The sequence below is a fragment of the Lepidochelys kempii genome, chromosome 1 (assembly GCF_965140265.1).
Source record: "Lepidochelys kempii isolate rLepKem1 chromosome 1, rLepKem1.hap2, whole genome shotgun sequence".
NCBI classification, from domain to species: domain Eukaryota; kingdom Metazoa; phylum Chordata; order Testudines; family Cheloniidae; genus Lepidochelys; species Lepidochelys kempii.
The window spans coordinates 116,985,884-117,007,171 of record NC_133256.1 but is presented as its reverse complement, the minus strand read 5'-3'; the positions used below and the strand labels follow the sequence as shown (position 1 = coordinate 117,007,171).

Genomic DNA, 21,288 nt, shown 5'->3' with positions numbered 1-21,288 from the left:
GGAAGTAAGTCCCTTCCTGCAGCTGTACAAACAGACCAGAGGTCCTGAAGATGTGAGCGTCATGCACCTTTCCCGGCCATCCCACGTTGATGTCAGTGAAACATCCCTTGTGATCCACCAGTGCTTGCAGCACCATGGAAAAGTACCCCTTGCGGTTTACGCAGTGGACGCCCTGGTGTTCCGGGGCCAAGATATGGATATGCGTTTTGTCTATCACCCCTCCGCAGTTAGAGAACCCCAGCGCATTAAAGCAATCCACAATGGTCTGCACATTTCCCAAAGTCACTACCCTTGATAGCAGCTGGTCAATGATTGCATTGGCTACTTGCAGCACAGCAGCCCCCACAATAGATTTGCCCACTCCAAACTGATTCCTGACTGACCTGTAGCTGTCAGGCGTTGCAAGCTTCCACAGGGCTATGGCCACTCGCTTCTCAACTGTGAGGGCTGCTCTCATTTTGGTGTCTTTGCACTTCAGGGCACAGGAAAGCAAGTCACAAAGTTCCATGAAAGTGGTCCTACGCATATGAAAGTTTCACAGCCACTGGAAATCATCCCATACCTGCAACACTAGGCAGTCCCCCCAGTCTGTGCTCGTTTCCTAGGCCCAGAATCAGCATTCCATGGCATGAACCTGGCCCAACGCCACCATGATCTCCCAATTGCCACATGCCGTGCTTCTAGGAATGTCTATGTCCATGTCCTCATCACTATCATAATTGCGCTGTTGTCGCTTACTCGCCCGGTTTTGCAGGTACTGCACATACTGCTGGATAATGCACAAGGTATTTACAATGGTCAAAACTGCAGCGGAGATCTGAGTGGGCTCCATGCTTGCCACGCTGTGGCGCCTGCATGGGTAATCCTGGGAAAAGGGCGCGAAACGTAGGAGAGCAGAGTGGCAGCGGAATAGGTGCTGTTTGGTTCACAATAGCCAAAAAAAGGCCAGAAATGGTTGTCTTATGTAGCTTTCACGGAGGTGAGAGCCCAGGACAGACAACACGGAGAAGCTCAATAGCGTGGCAAGAGCGGGCGAGCAGAGTTGGCAGCGGAAGCTGTGTTGCTCAGTTCACTATGGCCGAGCATAGTTGGCAGTGGAAGCAGTCGATGAGGAAGAGAAAGAGTAGATACTTATAGAGATTACATAGAAAGACGAGAAGAAATGCGAGATGGATTCATAGTACCAGGAGAGAAGCGGTGCACCATACTGCACCGTCTGCTGAAAGCAGTATGGCATCTGCACGCCAAAAAGGCACGAAATGATTGTCTGCCATAGCTTTCACGGAGGGAGGAGTGACTGACGACACATACCCAGAAACACTCGTGAGAATGCTTTTGCCCCATCATGCACTGGGAGCTTAACCCAGAATTCCAATGGGCGGTGGGGACTGTGGAAACTGTGGGATAGGTACCCACAGTGCACTGCTCCGACATTTGATGCTAGCCTCGGAACTGTGGATGCACTCCACCGAATTCATGCACTTTAGTGGGGATACACAAGACCGAAAGTATAAAATCACTTCTGAAAATTCAAATAGAATAATTTTGAAATAATTTCGTGCTGTAGAGTGACGTACCCTTAGAGAGAGAGAGAAAGAAAGAGAGAGATTAATGAGTTTGCTCTACAGCTTTAGCTAACAGCGATATGGCTTTTAGCTCATGCAGTAGAGGCTCATGCACTAACATTCAGAGGCCCCAGGTTCGATCCCGCCCACTGACAACTGGGATCTGTCGGTGTTACATAGGGATCAGCCATGCATGGTATATGGCAAATGTAATGGTAGTAGGCCACCTCTCTAACAGCCTCTGACACAAGGGGCAAGGCTGAAGAAAAGAGAGTGAGGCCAGAGTATTGATACATTCCAGCTGTTCTTGGCTGGTGGAGTGGCCCCTGGGGGCCAAGATGACTAGGAGTAGGTTAAAGCAGTTGACCAGCTCACAGATAGGGGAATTGCAAATTTGGCTTAAAGCTACCTTTTATCCCCATCCCTTCTGCTCAGCTGAAATCAGAGAATCAGGACATTCAACTGTATAAAATAGAACAAGACAGTACAATAGTACAATACAGCTTATGGATGTAAATGCAGCATAGGTGATGGTATTTCAAGTGTTGCTTTTGAAAATAAGGAGGAGGCATAACTCTCAGCTTCCTACACAGTGTTAACATAAAGAACAAGAAAATTAAAAAGCTTTGAGCATATTTCAGAGTAAATAAAATTCTGATGTTTTGGGGACTTAGACAATAGCAAGCCACTGAGGTCCTGATTCTGTCCCCTGTTCCAGCCCCACCCCCCCCACTCCAGGTCACAGTAGGCTAGGTAGGAGAAGCATAGGGCTGCTGTAAGTGGCCCGATAGGATCCAGCATAAGGGGTGTGCTGGGAGTGGTTGTAGCACTTAGTGCAATGGGGATGTAGGGCCGTAGAGCAGCCCATAGGCAGCCTGCTTAAGAGTGGGGTGGGATGGAAGTGAGTGATGAAGGTTTATATGGCAGTGGGGGAACAGGCTGATCACTTAACTTTCATTTCCTGACATTCTAATATTTGGGTTTTTTTAAAGTGTGGAACTTTTGTAAAGAAATTGTAACATTGTTTTGGGTTGGACTCCAACAAAACACACTTTCAGCCTTAACGCTTTTTTAACAAATGTTTTGTTTGTGAATGGTTATATAGAAGTTGAGCAGAAATTGAAAATAAAAACACAGTCCTTCAAATCATATGCATTAAATGTGACTTGATTTCATTTATCATGTAATGGTTTACAGTATCATGTAATGTTGCTCCGTTTGTTTAAAATGCATTTTATAAAATAAAATAATGAAATGTTACTCATGTAGAATTACATTTTTCAATTAGTTATGCCGATGTTCGAGTGGAAAGGAGACAAGAACTGGCCTTGGAAACTGCACCCTCAGAAGTTGTTTCTTCAGCACTAAAGGTATAACCAGATATGTTTTTCATAAACATGCAGTAATGGTGACCTATTCTTGTGTTAACATTTCCAAAGATCTAGAAGCAATGCTGATCTAGACATATTCCCTGAATTTTATACTCCAGGGTTCGATGAGCTCTTGAACAATTATTTAAGTGAACTGGAGATGCGCATAAAAGGACAAACTTAGAGATCAGAGAGAGTGGTGAAACACAAAGCCTGGGCAGTAGCATTTGTGAGCTTTACCATGCTTTCTTGCCAACATGCTACGATTTGACCTAGAGGGGCCATTTCTAAGAGTGAGATTCCTTCTGGAACAATCATCTTGAAATTGTTTTTCATGCACAAGAATACTGCATCCTGCATATTAAAGCAGAGTGTACAAAAGTTATTTATAAGCAGTACCCTGTCACGATAATACCTGAGTCTTTCATGTAATATATCACATGGTGATACCAATATAAGCAAGTTTTAGGAGGAAAAATTCACTCCTGTGTTGACTTGTCTGCCAAATTCCTACCTAGAGTGGATCAAAAGGTCACATTTATTACAACCTGAAAAACAGGGTTTAAATGAAATTGCCAACTCATCCTTAACTACACACTGACATGCATAAGTCTGAACCTGTCCAAAACGTGTTATCTGAAGAACAAAGGGTCCAATTTTGTGCATTGCTGAATGGTTCTGAGTATTGTTACTCACCACTGAAGGAAGAAAGAGATTCTGCAACTCAAAGGACTGGACCGAAAATGAATAGGGCAATAGCCTGCATGGTCTTTCCACAACAGTAAAAGCTCGTTCATATGCAACTGGAAGGTATAGCAGAAGTAGGTGTCATAGACATTCTGGCCCAGGTTCTCTGCTGCTGTAGATTGTAATAGCTCCATGGAAGTCAGTTTATACCAGCTGAAGATCTGACCCTACGAGTACTATTAGATACATGACAGAACACCATACCCTGTCAGATGTAATATGATGGTTTTTTTTTAATTTTAGGACAGTGGCTTAGGCTTGAATCCCGAACAGCACTTTAATGCACTTGAAATAGGTGTCTCAGTTCTCAACACTAGTCGGACACCCTCTGTATCATCTAGAAGCTCACACAAATCTTCCGACACACCCATGTCTGACCCTGCATGTAAGTGATGTTATGGAGCTACTGTATCAATACTTTGTTTTAAAATTAGCTAAATTACCCCCATAAAAGTGAGTGTATCATTCCTGGTGGTATAATAATTACTGGTGAGATGCTGAAGGTGCTGATGACGTGTCCATTAATTCCATCGCCCATGGACAGGTAAGTAGTTAATTGAAGGTGGTAAAATGGGCTGATGTAATCATCCATGTCTTAGGAATAAAGGGGGCTAGTTATGAAGCCTGTTGCTGTTGAGTTCTATGAAGATGAAATTTACAGTTGCTAGGCACAGTTCCAAGCTATAATATTATACTGTGTTGTCCTGGAAGTTAGTAAGGTCATCAGCTGGAAAGTTCTGAAACTCAAGGCTAAATTCAGAAGTCATGCATAAGGTTTTAGTAAAGCCCAGTGGTTCTCAAACCTGTAGGCACATGCGACCTACAATGTGTTATGTGGGACGCATCCAGTACAACCTATATAGCCCTGATGATGTCACATGGGCCACAGCTGTGTGCTGATTGGGCCACAAGCAGCCCACGGGCCACAGGTTCAGAACCACTGGTACAGCCAAATGCATAGTGATACACGTAGGAACAAAGAATGCAGGTCACACTGACAGGGCTGGGGACAGCATTCTCGATGCCGTGATTCTGAAAGGATTTAAGGGTCATGATGGCTCTCCAACTGAATACAAACTCCCAGTGCAATGCTGTGGGTGAGAGCATTGATATAATTTTTGGAAGTACAAATGGAATTCTGAGTAGGAGTAGGGAGGTGGTATTACCTCTGCATAAGGCATTGGTGAGACCATTACCCCATTACTGTGTCCAGGTGTGGTGTCTGCACTTCAAAAAAGAATGTTGAAAAGTTGGAAGAGGTTCAAAAAAGAGCTATAAGAACGACTGAAGGTCTGGAAAACTTCCCTTACCGTGAGAGACTTTAAAAGCTCAATCTGTTTAGCTTGTCAAAGAGAAACTAAGAAGTGAATTGGTCATGGGGTATGAGTACCTATAGGCTAAAGGTATAATGAGCTCTAACAACAGGAAGTTAAAGCTAAATAAATATAGACTAGAAATAAAGTACAGATTTTTGTTAAGGTAACCAACCATTGAAACAACTGACTGAGGCATGTGGTGTATTCACTATCACTTGCCATCTTTAAATCTAGATTGGCTAACTTTCTAAAAGAGATGCTCTAGCTCCAACAGAAGTTATGGGCTTGATGCAGGAATTATTAGATGAAATTCAATCACTGTGTTATGCAGGAGGTCAAACTAGAGGATCATAATGTTCCCTGCTGACCTTAAAATCTATGAAGTGGTGTAAGTTAGACTCCCATACATGCATTCAGACCCCATACCTGACTCACTTATGTATCCCATAAACTCCTGAGGCAGAACCCAAGGGGTGGCACAAAGGTGCCTTTAAATGTTAGATTTGTGCTCTTCAGATTTGAGGGTATCATTTAGAGCAGGGGTTCCCAAACTGTGGGCCATGACACAATCCCGGGTGCCCCCTAAACTGTGTATGTTGGTGGACTGGACGCCCGTGGTGGCCCACACCCAGGGCTGGAGAAGCCCAGCACCTTCGACGGGTGACAGAGAGCAAAACAGAGCCACCAGGTGATGAGCACAGGGTGAGGGGGGCTGTCCCTGAGAGGCAGCAGCTCCCCGGGCAGCTGGAGGAGGATGAATGGTTCGTGGCCATTCCTGCTCCGAGCCACTGCACCCCATGATCCGTGGCTGTCAGGCCCCCTGGAGTATCGGCCCTGTGCCTCCTTCCCATGGTGCTCCTCTCCCTGACAGATGCATGTTAACAGTGGGCCGCAGTGCCTATTGCAGCTACACAGGTGGGCCTCGGGAAAAAGTTTGGTAACTCCTGAGTTAGAGCAGCATCAAGCCACTCTGACTTAGGTCAGCAGTAACAGCCCATGGGTGATGTTCTGCTGGCCCAGGATCACTGGAGCTGAAGGCCCTTTAGCCATGCCCCTGACACACCTGGTAAACAACCTCCTGCATGTGGGCTGGAACAAAGTGCTATAGAACCAGCGATGCGAATTCTACTCCAGCCAGGGATTCACCTATGAAAGAGGAACCCGCGTCTGCCCTTTTGGGACACCTTATTGGACCCTTTGCTGTCCTGGATGGAGCATAGGCTGAGTCTGGTCCAGTATATACATTAAGATTTGTGTGGATCCTCATTATCAGCTGTTAACTGTCATTGGAGTCATTGTTTCCCCTTGACGCCAGCTGGAGTTTGATCAGACCCTATATTCATGGGCGGCGGGTATAATAGGTCAGGGGAGGCTCTGCCGCTGGACCCCTGGTTGCGGGGTTTTGGGGGAAAGTTGCAGGTTCCAGGGCACCTGAGGAGGCAGTATGTGATATTCAGCTTCATCAGTAATCTCCTGGACTCCGGCTGAGGTGCTTTGGGCCTCCGGCCGGCCTGGGGCTCCTCTGGCCACGGGGTGGGCGGGTGCTCAGGGCTCCAGGAGCCTTGGGCAAAAGGGGCAGAGCTGGGGCTAGCCTCCCTGAAGGGGGCTCCACCCGCCGCCCATGCCTATATTATTACTAACCATATCTCATAATTCTAATTTTATATGGTGATTATTCTTAAATATGAAAAAAAAATCTCTTACAGCCACACCAACAAAGCTGATCACAGAATCTAACGTTCCCTCCTTGCAAAGAGCACCCAGCATACAGCAGGATTCATCCATGCAAAGACTTAGTCAACCTGTCACTATTCAGGTAGGTTTACAAATGGGCATAAAAATAAATGGAATTTACAAGGAGGAGTTAGATAAAAATGTCACATGTAAAATATGCCAGAGGTTCAACTCAACAAATAAAGAAAAAGCTATGCAAAGGCAATCACATTAGGAGAAGACCTGAGATTTAAAGTAGCCATGCATATGAATAAAGTTTGTTTTATTTTTTTTAAACCTAGGCGTCTTTGCCTTCTCAGCCATCATGTGAGCTTCTCCCACAGCAGCTGCTGGCCCAAGCAGCTTTGCAAAATCAGCCTACATCTATGGCACAGGTTAGTTGGGGGCTTGAAACTGGAATAGGTTACTTAACCATCTCACACTGTTTTCCCACTTCACCAACCAAAGCAAGGAATATAGGGACCCTCTCAAGTAATTTTGACCTAAAACTACACAGGCTCTAAAACTTATAGTGGGAATGTCTTCTGGATTCTAAACACACACACACACCAATCTGTTGCTGAGAATCTTTTTAAAAAACAACAAAACATTAATCTCTCTTTTACAAAGACCCTTAATATTTGTTTTGCTCTGAAGATGCAGAGAGAGCCAGCGTCAAAGAAAACACAAATTCAACAAGTCCCATTCCCTGAGTTATGCCCTATGAATGGTGATGCAGATGAGGGACTAACTCCTCCATTGGGATCCACCAGCATGGATCCCAGAAGTGGGTTTGGTTTTTGCTCTGAATACCCAACTGATCTAATAGCACTACAGGTTTCCTTGGTACTTGATTAGAAGGAATAAAGAATTTCAATACTGTGTTTTCTCATAACATTGTTTCTGTCCTTCCACAGTTTCCCAGAGATGGAGCCTCTCCTGGCTCTGTTGCACACATTACTCCTTCTAAGAAGCATATGTTGTTCCCTTATGGCTTATGCCCACGAGGCTCTGGATGACCACTGATATAAAATAACAAAATCTCATTTCTCCTTTAAGTTTAATTTGCCTCCATGACTCCACACCAGTGTATAGTAAATAACAACCCAATTTATCAGCTCTTAGCATTAATTTTCTTTGGCAGATGTTCTTCTCTTCTAGTCTCAAATACATTTTGCAATTTATTTATTTTATTTTATATCAATTTGAATATATTTCCTTCTTGGCTTTCTGTATTCACATTTCTTGTCTGCCTTCAGAAGTGAATCTAGAGAGATGCTTCCTTATTTGTTTCCCACCAGCCCTAGGTGTCCCACCTCTTCTCATTTGAACAATTACTGGGATCCCAAGTCCATTCCTTTCCACTCAATTCAGAGTATAATCTATTCTGTTCTGTTCAGGTTCTTGTACCATGCCCATCACCATAATATCTGAGCACTCTCCAGTCACGTATTAAGCAACCTGACAGACAAATATTTGTTCTCTCATCCTCTCCCCACAGGAGAAGCATGTGCACTGGAGTGTCACATTTTGCACTTACTGCTCAAATCCTCCCCTACTCCTACCTCCCCTTTCTCCACATAGGATCTCATCAAGAGAAAACTGCCAAAAACCAATGTGACCATCTACCTCCCCTCAGCTTGCCTTGCCTTCCCTTCCTACAACTCTCGCCTCTTTTTCCCCTGCCACAGATTGATAGGTTAGCTGTTGGTTCAGTACCAGAATGCCTATGGACTGGCTGAAGTTTGATTAAGTGGAAGCAAACCTGTCTCAACACTGTTATTTGGCAATCATCTTTTGGACAGCTAGGCTCTGCCAATCATTACAGTACCTCTGCAGAAGCCCAAGGGGCAGGACTTTTTCACTCATGAATGCTTTCAGTGATGGCTGCGAATAGACAACTGCTAAGTTCAGGCTGTTGTCACTTTAACCCTACATAAGGGAGATCTCTAGGAAAAGGTAGCAAGGAGGGTTAAGTTACAGAGAACTAAGGCCACTTGATCTTGAATGAGGTCATCCACCTGGGGGTTTAAGACACTTTAACTTAAGCACATTGATTCACCTTAACTTTCCTTCGTGTCCCCACATTACTAAAGACAATCCCCAAGGGTTAGTTATTTCTTGTCTTCCTGCATTCCTAGAACATTTTACTCTATATCTGTTTCAGGAAGCCACACCTCTGCTAGAGGCAACAAAAACCTGTGGTCTGGTTCTTCTTTACACTAATTACCAAATGAAATTTCCATCCACTTTAAGATCTCTTTACACTGCCAGAACCAGGGGCGGCAGGTGACCTCCCAGTGCGGGGAGGCTAGCCCCCTCCCCTGCCAGAGCCCGGAGGGCCCCTCCACCCCCATGGTAACCGGTCCCCCCTCCAGCCCACGAGTGCCCTTCCACGGAGCCCCGCTGATGGAGAGGGCTGGGGGAGGAGGGGGCTGGGAATTCTGCTCCCCCGCCCTCCCGGGAGGGGCAGCACCAGGGAAAGGCACAGGATGCCGGCAGCTTCTCCGGCGGCGGGACCGCCCCCAGCCCTGTGCTCCAGCGGGGCTGCTGCTGTGGTGCACGGAGGGAGGGTGGACATGCAGCTCCGTGGAAGAGCAGGGCGGTTCTGCACCTTTCCCCGCTGCGTTCCCGGGACAGCCCTGCCCGGAAGTCTCGGCGCAGCAGGAGGAGGACAGAGCCCCCTCCGACCCCCAGGTAAATGGGTGGGTGGGGGGCCCCGTGCTGGGGGTGGGGCGGTGAGGAGTCACATGGAGGGGCACGTGGGGAGGTCACTTGCCCCCCCTTAGCTGGTGCCCCTGCCCATACTGGTAAGAAATGGATTTTACTTGGACCACTGGTTTCAGAGTAGCAGCCGTGTTAGTCTGTATTCGCAAAAAGAAAAGGAGGACTTGTGGCACCTTAGAGACTAACCAATTTATTTGAGCATAAGCTTTCATGAGCTACAGCTCACTTCATCGGATGCATTCAGTGGAAAATACAGTGAGGCGATTTATATACACAGAGAACATGAAAAAATGGGTGTTATCATACACATTGTAAGGCGAGTGATCACTTAAGATGAGCTATTACCAGCGGGGGGGGGAGAAAACCTTTTGTAGTGATAATCAAGGTGGGCCATTGCCAGCAGTTAACAGGAAGGTCTGAGGAGCAGTGGGGGGGGGGAATAAACATGGGGAAATAGTTTTACTTTGTGTACTGGCCCATCCACTCCCAGTCTCTATTCAAGCCTAAGTTCATTGTATCCAGTTTGGAAAGTAATTCCAATTCAGCAGTCTCTGGTTGGAGTCTGTTTTTGAAGTCTTTTTGTTGTAATATTGCGACCTTTAGGTCTGTAATCGAGTGACCTGGGAGATTGAAGTGTTCTCCGACTGGTTTATGAATGGTTTCAGAGTAACAGTCGTGTTAGCCCTGGTCTACACTAGGACTTTAGGTCGAATTTAGCAGCGTTAAATCGATGTAAACCTGCACCCGTCCACACAATGAAGCCCTTTATTTCGACTTAAAGGGCTCTTAAAATCGATTTCCTTACTCCACCCCTGACAAGTGGATTAGCGCTTAAATCGACGTTGCTGGCTCGAATTTGGGGTACTGTGGACACAATTCAATGGTATTGGCCTCCAGGAGCTATCCCAGAGTGCTCCATTGTGACCGCTCTGGACAGCACTCTCAACTCAGATGCACTGGCCAGGTAGACAGGAAAAGAACCGCGAACTTTTGAATCTCATTTCCTGTTTGGCCAGCGTGGCAAGCTGCATGTGACCATGCAGAGCTCATCAGCACAGGTGACCATGATGGAGTCCCAGAATCGCAAAAGAGCTCCAGCATGGACCGAACGGGAGGTACGGGATCTGATTGCTGTTTGGGGAGAGGAATCCGTGCTATCAGAACTGCGTGCCAGTTTTCGAAGTGCCAAAACCTTTGTCAAAATCTCCCAGGGCATGAAGGACAGAGGCCATAACAGGGACCCGAAGCAGTGCAGCGTGAAACCGAAGGAGCTGAGGCAAGCCTACCAGAAAACCAGAGAGGCGAACGGCCGCTCCGGGTCAGAGCCCCAAACATGCCGCTTCTATGATGAATTGCATGCCATTTTAGGGGGTTCGGCCACCACTACCCCAGCCGTGTTGTTTGGCTCCTTCAATGGAGATGGAGGCAATACGGAAGCAGGTTTTGGGGCCGAAGAAGATGATGATGATGAGGAGGTTGTAGATAGCTCACAGCAAGCAAGCGGAGAAACCGGTTTTCCCGACAGCCAGGAACTGTTTCTCACCCTGGACCTGGAGCCAGTAGCCCCCAAACCCACCCAAGGCTGCCTCCTGGACCCAGCAGGTGGAGAAGGGACCTCTGGTGAGTGTACCTTTTAAAATACTATACATGGTTTAAAAGCAAGCATGTGAAAGGATTACTTTGCCCCGGCATTCGCGGCTCTCCTGGATGTACTCCCAAAGCCTTTGCAAAAGGTTTCTGGGGAGGGCAGCCTTATTGCGTCCTTCATGGTAGGACACTTTACCACTCCAGGCCAGTAACACGTACTCGGGAATCATTGTACAACAAAGCATTGCAGTGTATGTTTGCTGGCATTCAAACAACATCCGTTCTTTATCTCTCTGTGTTATCCTCAGGAGAGTGAGATATAATTCATGGTCACCTGGTTGAAATAGAGTGCTTTTCTTCAGGGGACACTCAGAGGAGCCCATTCCTGCTGGGCTGTTTGCCTGTGGCTAAACAGAAATGTTCCCCGCTGTTAGCCACAGGGAGGGGGGAAGGTTGAGGGGGTAGTCACGCGGTGGGGGGAGGCAAAATACGACCTTGTAACGAAAGCACATGTGCTATGTATGTAATGTTAACAGCAAGGTTTACCCTGAAAGAGTGTAGCCACTGTTTTATAAAATGTGTCTTTTTAAATACCGCTGTCCCTTTTTTTTTCTCCACCAACTGCATGTGTTTCAATGATCACAGGATCTTCTCCTTCCCAGAGGCTAGTGAAGCTTAGAAAGAAAAAAAAACGCACTCGCGATGAAATGTTCTCCGAGCTCATGCTGTCCTCCCACACTGACAGAGCACAGACGAATGCATGGAGGCAAATAATGTCAGAGTGCAGGAAAGCACAAAATGACCGGGAGGAGAGGTGGCGGGCTGAAGAGAGTAAGTGGCGGGCTGAAGACAGGGCTGAAGCTCAAATGTGGTGGCAGCGTGATGAGAGGAGGCAGGATTCAATGCTGAGGCTGCTGCAGGACCAAACCAGTATGCTCCAGTGTATGGTTGAGCTGCAGCAAAGGCAGCTGGAGCACAGACTGCCACTGCAGCCCCTCTGTAACCAACCGCCCTCCTCCCCAAGTTCCATAGCCTCCACACCCAGACGCCCAAGAACGCGGTGGGGGGGCCTCCGGCCAACCAGCCACTCCACCACAGAGGATTGCCCCCAAAAAAGAAGGCTGTCATTCAATAAATTTTAAAGTTGTAAACTTTTAAAGTGCTGTGCTTAAAGTGCTGTGTGGCATTTTCCTTCCCTCCTCCACCACCCCTCCTGGGCTACCTTGGTAGTCATCCCCCTATTTGTGTGATGAATGAATAAAGAATGCATGAATGTGAAGCAACAATGACTTTATTGCCTCTGCAAGTGGTGATTGAAGGGAGGAGGGGCGGGTGGTTAGCTTACAGGGAAGTAGAGTGAACCAAGGGGCGGGGGGTTTCATCAAGGAGAAACAAACAGAACTTTCACACCGTAGCCTGGCCAGTCATGAAACTGGTTTTCAAAGCTTCTCTGATGCATACCGTGCCCTCCTGTGCTCTTCTAACTGCCCTGGTGTCTGGCTGCGCGTAACCAGCAGCCAGGCAATTTGCCTCAACCTCCCACCCTGCCATAAACGTCTCCCCCTTACTCTCACAGATATTGTGGAGCACACAGCAAGCAGTAATAACAGTGGGAATATTGGTTTCGCTGAGGTCTAAGCGAGTCAGTAAACTGCGCCAGCGCGCCTTTAAACGTCCAAATGCACATTCTACCACCATTCTGCACTTGCTCAGCCTGTAGTTGAACAGCTCCTGACTACTGTCCAGGCTGCCTGTGTACAGCTTCATGAGCCATGGCATTAAGGGGTAGGCTGGGTCCCCAAGGATACATATAGGCATTTCAACATCCCCAACAGTTATTTTCTGGTCTGGGAATAAAGTCCCTTCCTGCAGCTTTTGAAACAGACCAGAGTTCCTGAAGATGCGAGCGTCATGCACCTTTCCCAGCCATCCTACGTTGATGTTGGTGAAACGTCCCTTGTGATCCACCAGAGATTGCAGCACTATTGAAAAGTACCCCTTGCGGTTTATGTACTTGGCGGCTTGGTGCTCCGGTGCCAAGATAGGGATATGGGTTCCGTCTATGGCCCCACCACAGTTAGGGAATCCCATTGCAGCAAAGCCATCCACTATGACCTGCACATTTCCCAGGGTCACTACCCTTGATATCAGCAGATCTTTGATTGCGTGGGCTACTTGCATCACAGCAGCCCCCACAGTAGATTTGCCCACTCCAAATTGATTCCCAACTGACCGGTAGCTGTCTGGTGTTGCAAGCTTCCACAGGGCTATCGCCACTCGCTTCTCAACTGTGAGGACTGCTCTCATCTTGGTATTCATGCGCCTCAGGGCAGGGGAAAGCAAGTCACAAAGTTCCATGAAAGTGCCCTTATGCATGCGAAAGTTTCGCAGCCACTGGGAATCGTCCCAGACCTGCAACACTATGCGGTCCCACCAGTCTGTGCTTGTTTCCCGAACCCAGAATCGGCGTTCCACAGCATGAACCTGCCCCATTAGCACCATGATGCATGCATTGGCAGGGCCCATGCTTTCAGAGAAATCTGTGTCCATGTCCTGATCACTCACGTGACCGCGCTGACGTCGCCTCCTCGCCCGGTATCGCTTTGCCAGGTTCCGGTGCTGCATATACTGCTGGATAATGCGTGTGGTGTTTAATGTGCTCCTAATTGCCAAAGTGAGCTGAACGGCCTCCATGCTTGCCTTGGTATGGCGTCCGCACAGAAAAAAGGCGCGGAACGATTGTCTGCCGTTGCTCTGACGGAGGGAGGGGCGACTGATGACACGGCTTACAGGGTTGGCTTCAGGGAGCTAAAATCAACAAAGGGGGTGTCTTTACATCAAGGAGTATTTCAGGCAGGACTTCACGGAGGGTTCCAATAGGAAATGGTGCACCTAAGTTATCGTTCTTATTGGAACAAGGAGGTTAGCCTGGCCTCTGATTGATACATGGCTAGATTTACCTCGCTGCACCTTCTCTGTGAGTGACTGCAGTGTGACCTAGAGGAATGAGTCCCCTAGACAGGGGAGGAGGCAAATGAGTACAAAACAAATCTGGTCTATTTCTTGTTTTGATCCACTCCATTTATCTTTTACATCTTTGGCTGGCAGCAGACGGTGCAGAAGGACTGCATGCCATCCACATCTCATGGCTGCTCGGCAGAAGATGGTACAGTACGACTGCTAGCCATCCTCATCTCTTGCCTGCCTGGCAGAAGATGGTACAATATGACTACTAGCAATCCTCATCTCTTGCCTGCCTGGCAGAAGATGGTACAGTACGACTGCTAGCAATCCGTATCGCCTGCCTGCTCACCATAAGACGGTTCAATAGGACTGACTGCAGGACTAAAGAGAATGACCTGGTCAAGTCACTCCAAATTTAGTCCCTGCGCCCATGTCTGCCCAGGCGCTCCCAGCCGACGTGGCCAGGGGCACCTCGGACATGACGAGGACGACTACCAGTCGTATTGCACCGTCTGCTGCCAGAAGGCAATGGGTTGCTGCTACTGTGTAGCAAAGCCGTACCGCGTCTGCCAGCACCCAGGAGACATAGGGTGACGGTTACCTGAGCGGGCTCCATGCTTGCCGTGGTATGGCGTCTGCACAGGTAACTCAGGAAAAAAGGCGCGAAACGATTGTCTGCCCTTGCTTTCACGGAGGGAGGGAGGGAGGGAACGGGGGCCTGACGATTCGTACCCAGAACCACCCGCGACAATGTTTTAGCCCCATCAGAGTGCTCCATTGTGACTGCTCTGGACAGCACTCTCAGATGCCCGATTGTTTGCCGTTGCTCTGACGCAGGGAGGGGCGACTGAGGACACGGCTTACAGGGTTGGCTTCAGGGAGCTAAAATCAACAAAGGGGGTGTCTTTACATCAAGGAGTATTTCAGGCAGGACTTCACGGAGGGTTCCAATAATGGTGCACCTAAGTTATTGTTCTTATTGGAACAAGGAGGTTAGCCTGGCCTCTGATTGATATATGGCTAGATTTACCTCGCTGCACCTTCTCTGTGAGTGACTGCAGTGTGACCTAGAGGAATGAGTCCCCTAGACGGGGGAGGGGGGGAAGCAAATGAATACAGAACAAATCTGATCTATTTCTTGTTTTGATCCACTCCATCTATCTTTTACATCTTTGGCTGGCAGCAGACGGTGCAGAAGGACTGCATGCCATCCACATCTTATGGCTGCTTGGCAGAAGATGGTGCAGTAGGACTGCTAGCCATCCTCATCTCTTGCCTGCCTGGCAGAAGATGGTACAATACGACTACTAGCAATCCGTATCACCTGCCTGCTCACCATAAGACGGTTCAGTAGGACTGACTGCAGGACTAAAGAGAATGACCTGGTCAAGTCACTCCAAATTTAGTCCCTGCGCCCATGTCTGTCCAGGCGCTCCCAGACGACGTGGCCAGGAGCACCTCGGACATGACGATGATGGCTACCAGTCGTACTGTACCATCTGCTGCCACAAGGCAAGGGGTTGCTGCTACTGTGTAGCAATGCCGTACCGCATCTGCCAGCACCCAGAAGTCATAGGGTGACGGTTACCTGAGCGGGCTCCATGCTTGCCATGGTATGGCGTCTGCACAGGTAACTCAGGAAAAAAGGCGCGAAACGATTGTCTGCCCTTGCTTTCACGGAGGGAGGGAGGGAACGGGGGCCTGACGATATGTACCCAGAACCACCCGCGACAATGTTTTAGCCCCATCAGGCATTGGGATCTCAACCCAGAATTCCAATGGGCAGTGGAGACTGCGGGAACTGTGGGATAGCTACCCACAGTGCAACGCTCCGGAAGTCGACTCTAGCCTTGGTACTGTGGAAGCGCTCCGCCGAGTTAATGCACTTAATGCACTTAGAGCATTTTCTGTGGGGACACACACATTCGAATATATAAAACCGATTTCTAAAAAAACGACTTCTATAAATTCGACCTTATTCCGTAGTGTAGACATACCCACTGTCTGTATCTGCAAAAAGAAAAGGAGTACTTGTGGCACCTTAGAGACTAACCAATTTATTTGAGCATAAGCTTTCGTGAGCTGAGCTGTAGCTCACGAAAGCTTATGCTGAAATAAATTGGTTAGTCTCTAAGGTGCCACAAGTACTCCTTTTCTTTTTGGTTTATGAATGTTATAATTCTTGACATCTGATTTGTGTCCATTTATTCTTTTACACAGAGACTGTCCAGTTTGACCAATGTACATGGCTTATGTGCAAAGGTATGTGTCTACACACCAAAAAAACCCCGTGGCAACAAGTCTCAGAGCTCAGGTCAACTGACTCACGCTCTCGCTGTGAGGTTAAAAATAGCTGTGTAGATGATTGAGCTGGAGCCTGGACTCTCAGACGCAACAAAGGGGAAGGAGCTCAGAGCCCAGGCTGCAACCCGAGCGTCTGCAGTGCTATTTTTAGCCTGCCAGCACAAGCCCCAGGAGCCAGAGTCGGTTGACCTGGGCTTGGAGACTCACTGTCACAGGGGATTTTTTTGCAGCGTAGACATACTCTAAATGCTTTGCCTATGAGGACTTTATTTTAAACATATATTTTTGTCCTGGCCTAAATACAGTGTTATGTCTGACCTGCTTGTTAGCCTATGGTTTTTAAAATGAAATCTAAACCACAATTATGACTGAATGTAGTTTGAAAGTAAATGATCATCTTAAAAAACAAAATCCTATCTATTAACATATTAATTGATTTGTCTTTTTCACAGTAATGCACTAAAAAAATCCCACCAAAACACAGTGCATGCTAATGAATGAATAATAGTCATTATTGTGCCTGAGAATGCACAGATGTTACTAAAAAGGCAGAAAGAAAGAGTAGAAAGTGTTGCTGTCTTTCATATTAACACACGAAATCGTGAACAAAATGATGATAAGCTGCATCCAAATATCTCACAGATTTGGTCTTTCACATTTAGCCATATTTGTTATTTATTATTGTCTGGAAAGCTGGTATTTTGTGTTTTTCACTTTTCTGAGTACACCACAGAAACTTAGAATTGTTAAAGTGAAGATGATCAGTAATTTAATCAGGCACTGATCATAGAGTTAGAATAAAAACAACAAGGAGTCCGGTGGTACCTTAAAATCTAACAGATTTATTTGGGCATACGCTTTCCTGGGTAAAAAACCCATTTCTTCAGATGCATGGAGTGAAATAGTTAGAATGGTTAGAGTAGTATGTGGAATGCCTTGAGTTAAGCTCTGTCATTTGTTGTAAGTTTACAGCTTGTTTCCTAATTACTTGAACAGATCTTGAGGTAAATATTGTAAGGTACAGGTTCAAGGCTGCTCACCTATCCTCATAGGAAAACAATGGAACCTTTTCCTGGTAGGTGCCATTGCTAGGCTGTAGTATAACTCTGTTTTCTACACAGAATCACAGGATTGCAGAAAGATTAATTGAACAAAAAAAAAAAAAGTGTTTCTAAACTTCTGCCCTTAGTGACATATGTTTAACAAACCAGCTAATTGTTTTTGTTTAAATGTGCTAGTAAAAGAAGAAACACAAAGAGGAAAATATGGAATGAAATACTAAAATCTAGCTAATCTAGCTAAATCTAGCTAAATATGAGAACATGCTGAATAAAAATAATGCTAATAATTTATTTCCATCAGAAGCAACGTCTTTTGGCTTTTACTTTGCACAACAAATTTAAAACTAATATCTAGGCATACAAATTATTTCTTATTAGAAAATTATTTGAGGAAAATCACATTCCTTTTCCAAAGCATCTAAAAAAAGTCCATATAAATTGGAATGAGTATTTTATAACCTGGTTAGACAGTCAGAATGAACCATTTGCCTAAAATTGTTTTTTCTTTCAAAACTGTCTGATAGAAGAGGTGTCTTTTAAGGACTGAGAGGAGTTTCAAGCCTCAGTAATAGAATTCATATGCGGGAACTAGTTTCCACAAGTTAGTTTTAAAAAACAAACCCACCTCTATAGATCCATGGTGGAGCAGGGATTATCTTTGCCTAATCCAATCATGTACTGCTGGATAGCATAGTTCCGTAATGGCATAGTACCAAGGGGATCCAGAGAAACATTGGGTCAGGCTTGAGCAAGTGGAGTTTGATGCTCTTTTGGAGCCACTTATCTTATACTCCAAACAGAGGGTTTTCACTCACCCATGAGTCAGGTTAATATTTTCTATTTGGGATAGAATAAGAGTTAGAGCTAGCCCTGTCCGGCCTGGTCTACACGGTGGGGATCAATCTAAGTTATGCAACTTCAGCTACGTGAATAATGTAGCTGAAGTCGACGTACTTAGATCTACTCACCGTGGTGTCTTCACTGCGGTGAATCAACTGCTGATGCTCCCCCATTGACTCCACCCGTGCCTTTCGCTCCCGTGGAGTACAAGAGTTGACCGGAGAGTGCTCGGCGGTCGATTTATTACGTCTAAATCAACCCCTGCTGGATTGATCGCTGCCCGTCGAGCCGGCAGATAGTATAGACATACCCTAAAAGGAATATCAAGTTTGTTTTCGAGTTGAGCAGAGGTGCTGGATTTAATGTGATGGGGCTATTGTTGAAAGGCAAAAATGTTCTGGATACCAATGCCATAGGGAAAACTCAACTTAACACATGGTTCAATATTTGCCTACCTTCAGTTAACAATCCTGCAAGGCACTGGGCACTCCCCACTCCTGCTGAAGTCAGCGTGGAGACCAGAGATCTCTCACAGCAACTGAAAGTGGGATGTCCCAATATTCCAATTTCTGACCTTTGCCAACTAATCTCAACATAGAACATACTAAATGAAGATGAGAAGATGGGAGGACTGCTGGGGCAAGGAAATCTCTCTGAACAGTGACCTTTGATTTGGTGGAAAGTTACCTCCTCTTCTATATGTGTAAATACAAAGGAAAATAATTTTAAAGTTTTCTTCACTTCTCCCCTTCAGAAAGTTTACATGGATAATTCGGATATTTGCTGGAGAGAATATGGGGGAGGAGGTATTTTCCTTCATATATGGAACTGCTTTAAAGTGAAGCAGTTCTGTGAATGAAATCTCAATATGATAGGCTAGATCCTCAGCTGGTATATCAGCATAGCTCCACTGAAATCCAATATGCCGTACAGACTCACCAATACCAGACTGCCCTTTGAGTCTCCTCCTCCTCTCCCCCCCCCCCCTTAGAACTGTAAAGAATGGGTTCTATCAAATGGTCAGGCTCAGTTTGATTTACTAATCAAAAATAAGGCATCTAAGATCACAGAGCAACAAACAGAAAAAGGTGATGCTCATCAATACTGGGGTTCAGTCTGCCACTCATCCTGTCCCAAGCTGTGTTACAATCTATGGATCTTTTATAGACCCCTTTTTCAATCACATACAAATTACGGTTAGAAATGTCACCATTGATGTCAGTGAATCTGTCTAGACTTAAGTACTAAAGTACCATCTGATGATTAATAAGATAACAAAGAACCACCTTCAGGAGGAGATCAATGTAATCTGGGGTAATATCGATGAAGCTCTATCACTTGAACAGATATGCCTGAGATGAAAAATAGAAAAGAAGATTGTCCAGATGTTAGCATATATAAAAAATATATTTTGACTTCATTTTGCAAACAAGAAACCAAGCACTACGTACAGAATACAATAGCACAGAGCACAATTCTTACCATAATGACAAGAAAGAGACATGGTTGTTTTCTCTTTTTAAGTTCTCAGCACAATTTAACATGTTCCAGACGATCAAGGAACAGCTGGAGCAGCGAACTCGGATCCTGCAGGCCAACATTCGGTGGCAGCAGGAAGAGCTCCATAAAATACAGGAACAGCTCTGCTTGGTCCAAGATTCCAGTATACAGGTGAGTAATGTCAGTGTCATCACAAGAGGCAAATAGACCGTTTTCAGACTCTGTATTTCTTAGTGTGGGCTGTTTTCATTTTATTTGCAGAGTCTAAGAAATCTAAACTTGAGAAAACTAATTCCTCAGGAGCCTGTCAGACACAAAAATCAAGACATGCTAAGGGCTGTCTGTATAGGAGGGCTTGTCCCAGCAGTCACAAGAAGAAATGGAAGGGCTGGTGGTCTTTCAGATTAGTTTTTCATATATGGGAGTATTTTAATCTACTGAGACTTCAGAATGAGCCATTCTCATCGAAGGGTGTTCAGGCTGTGACAATGAAATCACCACTGCTTAATGGGGTCTTCATTTCACTAGCTTCTATTCACTTTTTGCTTCAAGTTAGAGCTACTAGTCCTCAGTATCAAGTTGAACAGCTCTGCGTCTGCCTATATCCCTTCCCTACTTTTCTGCACTCCAAACCCTGCATATGCTCCACCCAAGCTTGTCTCTTTCACTCACTCCCAAATCTGTGACTACTTGCATGCCACCTTCCCCTCTTGGAAGTGCATCACAAATAACATTTGCCAAACACCTTCCCTGGCCTCCAAAAAACTGCTGAAGAAACCACCTGTCCCACAAAATCTTCCATCTATAAAGTGCACACCCCAGTTTGTGTTTGCCTTCAGACTGAAACTTCATTGGACCTGGGCGTCTTATCTTTACCTGTATCTACTATACTATATAAACAATACCGTACAACTCACGTATCATTAACTACTAGTGGAGACATTGCCCAGCATCTCAGATTGTTTCTGGAGGAGGAATTACTGCTATCTTCCTGATAATTTAACTAAGAATATTGGGTCAAATCATCCTCGGTATTGGTGTTGCACTGGGGATGAATTTGTCCCATTCTGATTATCATATTGATAGGATTATGGACACACAAACCCCAAACTCACATCACAAAATCAATTAATAGCCAAGTAGCATTGTAAACATACAGGGTGAAATCCTGGCCCTCTTGAAGTCAATGGGAGTTTTGGATTTCACTCATAGTCAGCATCTATAAAAAATCACTTCATACAATGTCACACATTAAATAAATAAGTTTGTAGGTTTCTGTGATTAAGAGGTTAATAGTCCCATATCAGAAATCCTGTTACTTAAGTCATTCCATTTAGAATCTATGGTGGTGATGTTTTTGTTGTTGTAAATATAGTAACATAGCAACCACAAGCCCCATCCAGGACTGAAGGCCATTGTCCTTGGAACTGCACAAACATATAGGAAGACATATATCCGTGTACATCTTCCAGTGCCTTGATTTTGATAAATGGGAAATGAAAGCCTCTCTGCAATTAACTGGTCTCTTAGTTCAGAATCCTAGCACACTTCTGAAAGCTGTTGTTACTATACATAGCAAAAGGATGATCTCCCT

The 21,288-nt window shown here is 45.8% G+C and overlaps 1 protein-coding gene across 1 annotated transcript in view; it reads left to right on the top strand.

Moving 5' to 3' along the window:
* Positions 1–21,288, top strand: part of NPAS2 (neuronal PAS domain protein 2) — a 204,606-nt gene that overhangs the window by 163,782 nt on the left and 19,536 nt on the right. Inside the window, exons 12-16 of the mRNA XM_073352007.1 lie at positions 2,854–2,935; positions 3,926–4,067; positions 6,705–6,814; positions 7,014–7,106; positions 19,719–19,865. Of these exons, the coding sequence (XP_073208108.1) occupies positions 2,854–2,935; positions 3,926–4,067; positions 6,705–6,814; positions 7,014–7,106; positions 19,719–19,865 (574 nt within the window). The remainder of the gene's footprint in view (positions 1–2,853; positions 2,936–3,925; positions 4,068–6,704; positions 6,815–7,013; positions 7,107–19,718; positions 19,866–21,288) is intronic.